A 12,267-nucleotide genomic window follows, 5' to 3' on the forward strand; every position below is an offset into this window, starting at 1 on the left:
CAAAGCAACCATACAAATGTATTTTTGATGGTTTGGTAAGGAGGTGGATGCTTCTGTTTTTATTTCTTTTGATCATGGTCAGGTGACTAGGAGAAACAATAGAGATTATCATCTGGTTTCCTGAATTTATTTCTCATTATTTTGAAGAAAATACTTTTTTACGGACAAATAGTATTGAGGTTCAGGATAGTCTATCACCTCCTGAGGCTTTGTGTATAGACTGTCAAAGATCTTTTGGAGTTTTTGAGGCTTTGCTTATACTGTAGAATGTGACTTTAGTGTCTTAAGTTCCTTGGTGAATATTAGTTCCCTACTGGTAGAGTATATATTTCTTAAATATATTTACATTAGGATAATATCTAGTTAAGGGAATCATTATCCAAATGATTATCTAAATTACATTATCTAAATTACAAAAGTCAAAAGCATAGACTTATTCTCAGTTTACTCTCTTCTTCATTGTTCAGTCATTTACCAAGGATGGTTATTTTATTTTATAAATGTACCTTGAAATTGTTCTCTTCATAGTTCCTTCTGGCCTAGTTTAGTTGAAGATTCAGACATTCATGCATGTAGGAGCTGGATGATTACCATAAATAATAAAAGCAGAATTCCTGAAAAGTGATAGTAACTGGTAGGACCCTGGCAAACTGGGGACCAGATACCTTTAATGCAGTATAGCCAGTAACCAGCTAAAGAGGATGTTTGAAACTTTCTCAGTGTGGGAACAAAAAAAAGTGAAAAATGGATACAACTCATGGATGGTCAATTTATAACCTTTATTTCACTCTCATCACTTTTCTTCTGTAATGTGGCAGACTCCTGACTTTAGCTATATTTGTGTGCAATCCATCCTCTCTACTGGCACCTGGTGATGTTTTCAAGGCTCCAATGATAATTGTGTCACTATCCATTTAAAAAAAAATTCCTGCATCACCACATTGAATGCTGCATAAAATGTGAAGTTCAAATTCTCTATCATGACATATAAGGGGCCCCTCTTGGATCTAGCCTCTTCTTACCTTTTCAGGCTCACCACTCACCATATACATAATGCTTCAGAAATACAGAATTATATACCTTTGTCCAAGTACACTATGCTATTGATGACCCTGTGCTTGTTCTCTCTAACTGCAATTTTTCCCTCATCTTGTCCAACTGGTGGACATCCATCCTTCAAACCATACTTAGGCCTCAGTACCTCTCTGAAGCCTCCCCTCTCATGCATACTTGCTAAGCTGTACTACAGATGGTCCTCAAAATACAGCTCTCCTTAAATGTCTTACATGCATCACTGATCCATTCAAGTTTATACTCCATATGTGCCCACTTTACTAATGAGCTTCTGTCCTCCTTTAATGCACAGACCTTCTCTGACTCTCTTCTGTCTTTCTGATGTCTAGCACAGTGATTGGCATACAGTATGTGTTCTGTAAGTATGTGTGGATCCGAATATTAATTTGTTGCCAATACTCTTTACATATTCTGTTATGAAGATGGTAAGAAAGAGAATGATGACTGTTTTTTGTGGACACTTCCTACAGGGACAAAATTATTGAACATACTTTACCTCCAAGGCAATGTCTATCTTTTTATCTTTTAAAGCATGCAAGGGCTATTTGTTTTCACTTTATTCTAAAAATTTCCAATTTGGCATAATCAAAGACAAAGCACTGTTTAGGAAAGAGGAAAAGAACCTCATAAATCCCAGTTGTGGGTTGATATCAGAAAACACTAATACATATGATGTCACCCAACTGCTGACTGATTGCACCATATCAGGCAGTATTTCCACTGGTTGTGTTTAATGGGCATTTATATAGTTCTTGGCTCATGATGCTGTTTGAAGCAATATTCTCTTTCTACTACACCTGGTAGATGGTTCATAATTTTTTGACCTCTGTGATTTATGTCTCTGTTTACCACAGCTTTTGTTTTGATATCAGAAACGGTTAATCCTTCAAAGTCCTGCAGTTGTAATGTTAACTGCCAGCATCACTGATTTGCAGTTGGCATGAGAGCATACTTCAACCATTTTATAACACTTCTGACTTGTTTTTACCACTGAAATCCTCAAATATAGAATTTTCCCTAACTCTTCAACAAAACATATGTTCACTCAAACAAAGGATGTTCATTCTAATCTGGGCCTCTGGCTTCATTTCCTTGGTTTTACATCAACCTTTTAGTTAAGGCTAGTGGTTCATGACTCTTGGTTTCTCTATTGATGAAATACAATTAATAATTATTGTTTCTATGGATTATTTTATATATTTTAAATATATATGTTATGTACACATATAACACATATATATACATGTATATATGTACATATATGTGTAGATGTGTGTGTGTATGTTGAGGGAAGAGCCAGTTTATCTCTTGTTGGTGATCAGCAATATGTTTTATTTTTAATTACAGTATATGTTTTATGAAGAAAACATATTAAAGGCTAACTTAAGGGTCATTATAAATAATGTAATTTTACTTGTGGATTCTCATAATGACTACTAATATCATCAAAACTATTTTTTAAATTATAGGCTTTTAATGCCCCTAGGGCAAACTTCATTTTTTTTTCATAATTAATAGGAATAATATGATTCTTTAGACTTGATAGACCCTATAAAGGTGAATTTGCCTCCATTAAACCTTCATATGAAATACTTCTGAAAAGTATGGAGAGCTGCATTTGTTTGGAGAGGGTGTATGGGGGAAGATGACATGAAACAGAAGTTATTGAGGAGAAAACAATTAAGAATATGTGGGTCAGTCCAAGTACATGTTAGCTTATCTAGTAAGACACATGCATACCTCACTAATGAAAGTGTTTGCAAAAGAATATAAAGTATCTGGGAAAAAATGATCAAACATTTAGCTCATATGCAGGTAATTCATTCTGCTTTACAGAGCTTTAGTGGGAAAAAAGGCCAAAAGCTATTTGTGGTTTGCTTTTTTAATTCCACATTTTCCATAATTTTGAAAATATTCTCAGATTCTGCCATTACTTAGAGAAATCAAGCACTTGCAACTGAACGCTAGGAAACACCTTTTTTGACAATACAAAAGCATAGGCATTAACTGACTCTCTGGGGAATTTGGTGTTTTTCAGGGAATGATGTACCTGGAAGAAAGAAGGCTTGTTCATCGGGATTTGGCAGCCCGTAATGTCTTAGTGAAATCTCCAAACCATGTAAAAATCACAGATTTTGGACTAGCCAGGCTCTTGGAAGGTGATGAAAAAGAGTATAATGCTGATGGAGGAAAGGTGGGTATCTTTTTGAGAGCAATATTACTTGAAAATATAGTATAATACCCTTTTATCTCCTTATATGTTATAGGAAGAAATCAATAAACCTGAGGTTTAAGAGATTATAAAATCCCAATTCCACCATTTGCCTTCTCTCCCACCCAGGGTTAAAAAAAAAAAAAAATATAAATATATACACATATATATGTACATATGGAAACATACACATACATATATATACAATATATAATATATAGGATGTATTACCTACTTCCATTTCTCAAAAGTAGCTAAAATAAGACAATGTGTGTCTGGACCCAAGTTATCTTTATGTCAGTTCCAGTGTTAGAGAGTTGGTGGCTCCCTAGGAACTCTAGAGATTACACTTTAATCCAGGGCCATAGAAATTGTTTCATTAATCCTAATAATTTAAGACTATTATAGAGAGATCAGAGAGATACAACTTCTTTCTCATGGATTAGAGAGAAGTTTCAATGCGACCAAGAACCATAACTATTGGAAAGTTGGTCATCCTATTTAACGTCCAATCCTCCTGCACCAGAAGCAACAGATTCCTCTTATCTGGCTCTATTTTTTTTTTTTTTTTTTTTAGTTTTCATTGTGGCATATGGCTTAACAATTTCTTTATTTATTTTAACATCTTTATTGGAGTATAATTGCTTTACAATGGTGTGTTAATTTCTGCTGTATAACAAAGTGAATTAGCTGTACATATACATATATCCCCATATCTCCTCCCTCTTGCGTCTCCCTCCGACCCTCCCTATCCCACCCCTCTAGGTGGACACAGAGCCCTGAGCTGATCTCCCTGTGCTATGTGGCTGCTTCTCACTAGCTATCTATTTTACATTTGGTACTGTATATATGTCCATGCCACTCTATCACTTCATCCCAACTTGCCCTTCCCCCCTCCCCCGTGTCCTCAAATCCACTCTCTACGTCTGTGTCTTTATTCCTGTTATGCCCCTGGGTTCTTCAGAACCAATTTTTTTTGTTTGTTTTTAGATTCCAAATATGTGTCAGCATATGGTATTTGTTTTTCTTTTTCTGACTTACTTCACTCTATATGACAGTCACTAGGTCCATCCACCTCATGACAAATAACTCAATTTCATTTCTTTTTATGGCTCAGTAATATTCCATTGTATATATGTGCCACATCTTCTTTATCCATTCATCTGTCTATGGGCACTTAGGGTGCTTCCATGTCCTGGCTATTGTAAATAGAGCTGCAATGAACATTGGGGTACATGACTCTTTTTCAATTATGGTTTTCTCAGACTATATGCCCAGTACTGGGATTCCTGAGTTGTATGGTAGTTCTATTTGTAGTTTTTTAAGGAACCTCCATACTGTTCTCCATAGTGGCTGAACCAATTCACATTCCCACCATCAGTGCAAGAGTGTTCCCTTTTCTCCACACCCTCTCCAGCATTTATTGTTTCTAGATTTTTTGCTGATGCACATTCTGACTGGTGTGAGATGATATCTCATTGTAGTTTTGATTTGCATTTCTCTAATGATTAATGATGTTGAGCATTCTTTCATGTGTTTGTTGGCAGTCTGTATATCTTCTTTGGAGAAATGTCTATTTAGGTCTTCTGCCCATGTTTTGATTGTTTTTTTGTTTTGTTTTGTTTTTTTGTTATTGAGCTGCATAAGCTGCTTGTATATTTTGGAGATAAATCCTTTGTCAGTTGCTTCATTTGCAAATATTTTCTACCATTCTGAGGGTTGTCTTTTCATCTTGGTTGTAGTTTCCTTTGCTGTGCAAGAGCTTTTAAGTTTCATTAGGTCCAATTTTTTCATTTTTGTTTTTATTTCTGCTTCTCTAAGAGGTGGGTCAAAAGGACCTTGCTGTGATTTCTGTTATAGAGTGTTCTGTCTATATTTTCCTCTAAGAGTTTTATAGTGTCTGGCCTTACATTTAGGTCTTTAATCCATTTTGAGTTTATTTTTGTGTATGGTTGTAGGGAGTATTCTAATTTCATTCTTTTTTATGTAGCTGTCCAGTCTTCCCAGCACCACTTATTGAAGAGGCTGTCTTTTCTCCATTGTATATTTCTTCCTCCTTTATCAAAGATAAGGTGACCATATGTGTGTGGGTTTATCTCTGGGCTTTCTATCCTGTTCCACTGATCTCTATTTCTGTTTTTGCACAAGTACCATACTGTCTTGATTAATGTAGCTTTGTAGTATAGTCTGAAGTAAGGGAGCTTGATTCCTCCAGCTCCGTTTTTCTTTCTCAAGTTTGCTTTAGCTATTCGGGATCTTTGTGTTTCCATACAAATTGTGAAATTTTTTGTTTTAGTTCTGTGAAAAATGCCATTGGTAGTTTGATAGGGATTGCATTGAATCTGTAGATTGCTTTGGGTAGAATAGTCATTTTCACAATATTGATTCTTCCAATTCAAGAACATGGTATATCTCTCCATCAGTTGGTATCCTCTTTAATTTCTTTCATCAGTGTCTTATAGTTTTCTGCATACAGGTCTTTTGTCTCCTTAGGTAGGTTTATTCCTAGGTATTTTATTCTTTTTGTTGCAATGGAAAATGAGAGTCTTTCCTTAATTTCTCTTCCAGATTTTTCATCATTAGTTTAGAGGAATGAAAGAGACTTCTCTGCATTAATTTTGTATCCTGCTACTTTACCAAATTCATTGATTAGCTCTAGTAGTCTTTTGGTAGCATCTTTAGCATTCTCTATGTATAGTATCATGTGTAGTATCATCTGAAAACAGTGACAGTTTTACTTCTTCTTTTCCATTTTGGATTCCTCTTATTTCTTTTTCTTCTCTGCTGTGGCTATAACTTCTAAAACTATGTGAATGATAATGGTGAGAGTGGGCAACCTTGTCTTGTTCGTGATCTTAGTGGAAATGGTTTCAGTTTTTCACCATTGAGAATGGTGTTGGCTGTGAGTTGGTCATATGTGGCCTTTATTATGTTGAGGTAATTTCCCTCTATCCCTGCTTTCTGTAGGGTTTTTATCATAAATGGGTGTTGAATTTGTTGAAAGCTTTTTCTGCATCTATTCAGAGGATCATATGGTTTTTCTCCTTCAATTTGTTAATATGGTGTATCACATTGATTGATTTGCCTATATTGAATAATCCTTGCATTCCTTGGATAAACCCCACTTGATGATGGTGTATGATCCTTTTAATGTGCTGCTGGATTCTGTCTGCCAGTATTTTGTTGAGGGTTTTTGCATCTATGTTCATCAGTGATATTGGTCTGTAGTTTCCTTTTTTTGTGACATCTTTGTCTGATTTTGTATCAGGGTGATAGTAGCCTCGAAGAATGAGTTTTAGATTGTTCCTCCCTTTGCTATATTTTGGAAGAGGTTGAGAAGGATAGGTGTTAGCTCTTCTCTTAATGTTTCATAGAATTCACCTGTGAAGCCATCTGGTCCTGGGCTTTTTTTGTTCGATGATTTTTTTTTTTTTTTTGTGGTACGCGGGCCTCTCACTGTTGTGGCCTCTCTTGTTGCGGAGCACAGGCTCTGGACGTGCAGGATCAGTGGCCATGGCTCATGGGCCCAGCCGCTCCATGGCATGTGGGATCTTCCCGGACCGGGGCACAAACCTGTGTCCCCTGCATCAGCAGGCAGACTCTCAACCACTGCACCACCAGGGAAGCCCTGTTCGATGATTTTTAATCACAGTTTTAATTTCAGTGCTTCTGAATGGTCTGTTTATATTTTCTATTTCTTCCTGGTTCTGTCTCAGAAAGTTGTGCTTTTCTAAGAATTTGTCCATTTCTTCCAGGTCCTCCATTTTATTGGCATATGGTTGCTTGTAGTAATCTCTCATGACCCTTTGTATTTCTGCAGTGTCAGTTGTTACTTCTTTTTCATTTCTAACTCTGTTGATTTCAGTCTTCTCTCTTTTTTTCTTGATGAGTCTGGCTAATGGTTTATCAGCTTTGTTTATCTTCTCAAAGAATCAGCTTTTAGTTTTATTGATCTTTGCTATCATTTCCTTCATTTCCTTTTCATTTATTTCTGATCTGATCTTTATGATTTCTTTCCTTCAGCTAACATAGGATTTTGTTTATTCTTCTTTCTCTAATTGCTTTCAGTGTAAGGTTAGGTTGTTTATTTGAGATGTTTCTTGTTTCTTAAGGTAGGATTGTATTGCTATAAACTTCCCACTTAAAACTGCTTTTGCTGCATCGCATAGGTTTTGGGTCGTCATGTTTTCATTGTCATTTGTTTCTAAGTATTTTTTGATTTCCTCTTTGATTTATTCAGTGATCTCTTGATTATTTTGTAGTGTATTGGTTAGCTTCCATGTGTTTGTATTTTTTACATATTTTTTCCTGTAATTGACATCTGGTCTCGTAGCATTGTGGTCAGAAAAGATACTAGATAAAATTTCAATTTTCTTAAATTTACCAAGGCTTGACTTGTGACACAAGATATAATCTATCCTGAACAATGTTCCATGAGCACTTGAGAAGAAAGTATATTCTGTTGTGGTTGGATGGAATGTCCTATAAATATAAATTAAGTCCATCTTATTTATCATTTAAGGCTCGTGTCTCCTTATTTATTTTCATTTCGGATGATCAGTCCATTGGTGAAAATGAGATGTTAAACTCCCCTTCTATGATTGTGTTACTGTCGATTTCCCCTTTTATGGCTGTTAGCATTTACCTTATGTATTGAGGTGCTCCTATGTTGGGTGCATAAATATTTACAACTGTTTTATCTTCTTCTTGGTTTGGTCCCATGATCATTATGTAATGCCCTTCTTTGTCTCTTGTAATAGTCTTTATTTTAAAGTCTATTCTGTTTTATATGAGAATTGCTACTCCAGCTTTCTTATGATTCCCGTTTGTATGGAGTATCTTTCCATCCCCTCACTTTCAGTCTGTATGTGTCCCTAGGTCTGAAGTGGTTCTCTTGTAGACAGCATATATATGGGTCTTGTTTTTGTATCTATTCAGCCAGTCTATTTCTTTTGGTTGGAACATTTAATCCATTCAGATTTAAGATAGTTATTGATATGTATGTTCCTATTACCATTTTCTTAATTGTTTTGGGTTTGTTATTGTACATCTTTTCCTTCTCTTGTGTTTCCTGCCTAGAGAAGTTCCTTTAGCATTTGTTGTAAAGCTGGTTTGATGGTGCTGTATTCTCCTAGCTTTTGATTGTCTGTTAAGGTTTTAATTTCTTCATCGAATCTGAATTAGATTTGTGCTGGGTAGATTAATCTTTGTTGTAGTTTTTTCCCTTTCATCACTTTAAATATGTCCTGCCACTCCCTTCTGGCTTGCAGAGTTTCTGCTGATAGATCAGCTGTTAACCTTATGGGGATTCCCTTGTACGTTATTTGTTGCTTTTCTCTTGCTGCTTTTAATATTTTTTCTTTGCATTTAATTTTTGATAGTTTGATTAATATGTGTCTTGTCTTGTTTCTCCTTGGATTTATCCTGTATGGGACTGTCTGTGCTTCCTGTACTTGACTGACTATTTCCTTTCCTACATTAGGGAAGTTTTCAACTGTAATCTCTTCAAAATTTTCTCATTCCCGTATTTTTTTTTCTCTTCTTCTTCTGGGACCCCTATAATTCAAATGTTGGTGCATTTAGTATTGTCCCAGAGTTTCTGGGACTGTCCTCAATTCTTTTCATTCTTTTCTCTTTATTTGCTCTGTGGTAGTTATTTCCATTATTTTATCTTCCAAGTCACTTATCCCTTCTTCTGCCTCAATTATTCTGCTATTGATTCCTTCTAGAGAATTTTTAATTTCATTTATTGTGCTATTCATCATTGTTTGTTTGCTCTTTAGTTCTTCTAGGTCCTTATTAAACGTTTCTTGTATTTTCTCCATTCTATTTCCAAGATTTTTGATCATCTTTACAATCATTACTCTGAATTCTTTTTCAGGTAGACTGACTATTTCCTCTTCATTTGTTTGGTCTGGCTGGGTTTAACCTTGCTCCTTCATCTGCTGTGTATTTCTCTGTCTTCTCATTTTGCTTAACTTACTGTATTTGGGGTCTCCTTTTCACAGGCTGCATCTTCGTAGTTCCCATTGTTTTTGCTGTCTGCCCCCCATTGGTAAGGTTGGTTCAGTGGGTTGTGTGAGCTTCCTGGTGGAGATGACTGGTGCCTGTGTTCTGGTAGATGAGGCTGGATCTTTTCTTTCTGTGGGGCAGGACCATGTTTGGTCATGTGTTTTGGGGTGTCTGTGAACTTAATATGATTTTAGGCAGCCTCTCTGCTAATGGGTGGGGTTGTGTTCCTGTCTTGCTAGTTGTTTGGCATGGGTGTCCAGCACTGCAGCTTGCTGGTTGTTGAGTTGAGCTGGGTGTTAGCATTGAGATGGAGATCTCTGGGAGAGCTTTCACCATTTGACATTACGTGGGGCCAGGAGATCTCTGGTGGACCAATGTCCTGAACTCAGCTCTCCCACGTAAGAGGCTCAGGTCTTGCACCTGGCTGGAGCACCAAGACCCTGTCAGCCACACTGCTCAGAAGAAAAGAGAGACAAAAAAGAAAGAAAGGAAAAAAATAAAATGAAATAAAGTTATTAAAATAAAAAATATAAAAATTAAAAAGTAATAAAAAAAGGAAAGAAAGAAGAGAGCAACCAAACCAATAAACAAATCTATTAATGATAACAGCACTAAAAACTATGTAAAAAAAAAAAATTGTCAGAATCCTGGATAAATGGTAAAAGCAAAGCTGTATAGACAAAATCACACAAAGAAGCATACACATACACACACACAAAAAGAGAAATAGGAAAAAATATATATATATACAATAGAAAAAAAAAGGGAAAGAGCAACCGAATCAATAAACAAATCTACCAGTGATAATAAGCTCTAAATACTAAACCAAGATAAACATAAAACCAGAAGCAAATTATATGCAAAAAGGTAACCCCAAGTCTACAGTTGCTCCCAAAATCCACTGCCTAAATTTTGGTGTGATCATTGTCTATTCAGGCATTCCACAGATGCAGGGTACATCAAGTTGATTGTGGAGATTTAATCTGCTGCTCCTGAGGCTGCTGGGAGAGATTTCCCTTTCTCTTCTTTGTTCACACAGCTCCCAGGGTTCAGCTTTGGATTTGGCTCCACCTCTGCATGTAGGTCACCTGAGGGCATCAGTTCCCCACCCAGACAGGAGGGGATTAAAGGAGCAGTTGTTAAGGGGGCTCTGGCTCACTCAGGCTGGGTGGGGCAGGACGGGTATGGAATGCAGGGTGAGCCTAAGGTGGCAGAGGCCTGCATGATGTTACCCCAGCCTGAGGTATGCCATGTGTTCTCCCAGGCAAGTTGTCTCTGGATCGTGGGACCCTGGCAGTGGCAAGCTGCACAGGCTCCCAGGAGGGGAGGTGTGGATAGTGACCTGTGCTTGCACACAGGCTCCTTGGTGGCTGCACCAGCAGCCCGAGCATCTCATGGCCGTCTCTGGTGTCTGAACTGATAATTGCAGCTCATGCCCGTCTCTGGAGCTTGTTTAGGCGGTGCTCTGAATTCCCTCTCTTCGTGCACCCTGAAACAATGGTCTCTTGCCTCTTAGGCAGTTCCAGACTTTTTTCCCAGCTAGCTGTGGTGCACTAGCCCCCTTCAGGCTGTGTTCATGCAGCCAACCCCAGTCCTCTCCCAGGGATCTGACCTCTGAAGCCCATGCCTCAGCTCCCAGCCCTCCCCCGCCCCGGCGGGTGAGCAGCTAAGCCTCTCGGGCTGTCACCAGCACTCATGTGCTGGTCGGCACTGATCCTGTGTGCAGGAATCTCTCTGCTTTGCCCTCTGCACTCCTGTTGCTGCACTCTCCTCTGTGGCTCTGAAGCTTCCCCCCACCAACCCCTGTCTCTGCCAGTGAAGGGGCTGCCTACTGTGTGGAAACTTTTCCTCCTTCACAGCTCCCTCCCCGAGGTGCAGGTCCCATCCCTATTCTTTTGTCTCTGTTTTTTCTTTTTACTTTTGCCCTACCCAGGTACGTGAGGAGTTTCTTGCCTTTTGGGAAGTCTGAGATCTTCTTTCAGCATTCAGTAGGTGTTCTCTAGGAGTTGTTCCATATGTAGATGTATTTATGATGTATTTGTGGGGAGGATGGTGATCTCCATGTCTTACTCCTCCGCCATCTTGAAGGTCCCCCACCAATTTATTTATTATCTGACTCCCCTCACTAGAATGTAAGCTGCTATATCCCAGGGATCTGTGCAGTGCCACTGCCTCTTCTAACTTTTCTGACTCTTCATCCTCAGGCCCTGCCTGACAACTGTGTTCCTGCCTCCCTCACCCACCATGTGGTATCAATCCATGCCTTAGTTCCAGCTCTTGTCTTTCTTCATTAACCCGCTGTTAACTTGCTGTTTTTGGTAACTGTCGAGGATATCTCCTCTTCATGTGGAGGCCCTTCTAGCTTGGCCTGGAGAAATATCAATCAGGAGAGGCCAAATGAAATAAGCAAATGCAGCCTTAACCTGTAGTGACCTATAAGCTTATGCTAACAAAAAAAAATTAATTCATATATCGTATCAATATATTTATTATGTGCCTTATTCATCAAGGGCCATCCAAATACACATTATGAATATTTTTCAATGATAGTGTTCCAAATGTTTCATGTTGATTTTTATACTAAACTCTTATATAACTATATATATTCAAGTCTTATCACAAAACAAAAGAACACAACATTTATTTTTTTTTAAATTTCGGTTTTGTAGTATTCTATGGCTTTTCCTTGATTTTATTAGCCTATTTTGCTTGTTTACTACAAATTGCAGCAGTTTGAGACCATGGCTTTGAAATTCACTACAGGATTGCGCAGAAGTAGAAGTCTATAAATCACATGACTTCACTTGTCTTGAGAACATACAGCTGTAAGATTTGTCTAAAGCAAGAATCATTAGAGCTTTAAATGTCTAGTAACAATTAAGTCTTTATTGAGCCACCTGTGATTTAAACTTACTTCTTTAACAGTGTCCGTAGTCCATAAAGTGTGCTAACTTCTTGCCTGTAGGGAA

General features: G+C 37.7%; 1 protein-coding gene across 4 annotated transcripts in view; it reads left to right on the plus strand.

Moving 5' to 3' along the window:
- ERBB4 (erb-b2 receptor tyrosine kinase 4) overlaps positions 1-12,267 on the plus strand; it is a 1,128,925-nt gene that overhangs the window by 1,074,785 nt on the left and 41,873 nt on the right. For all 4 annotated transcript variants that reach the window (XM_007470009.1, XM_007470010.1, XM_007470012.1 and 1 more), the window contains exon 21: positions 3,113-3,268. In XM_007470009.1, the coding sequence (XP_007470071.1) occupies positions 3,113-3,268 (156 nt within the window). The remainder of the gene's footprint in view (positions 1-3,112; positions 3,269-12,267) is intronic.

Source organism: Lipotes vexillifer, unplaced genomic scaffold (assembly GCF_000442215.2).
Source record: "Lipotes vexillifer unplaced genomic scaffold, Lipotes_vexillifer_v1.1 scaffold138, whole genome shotgun sequence".
Lineage (NCBI taxonomy): Eukaryota > Metazoa > Chordata > Mammalia > Artiodactyla > Lipotidae > Lipotes > Lipotes vexillifer.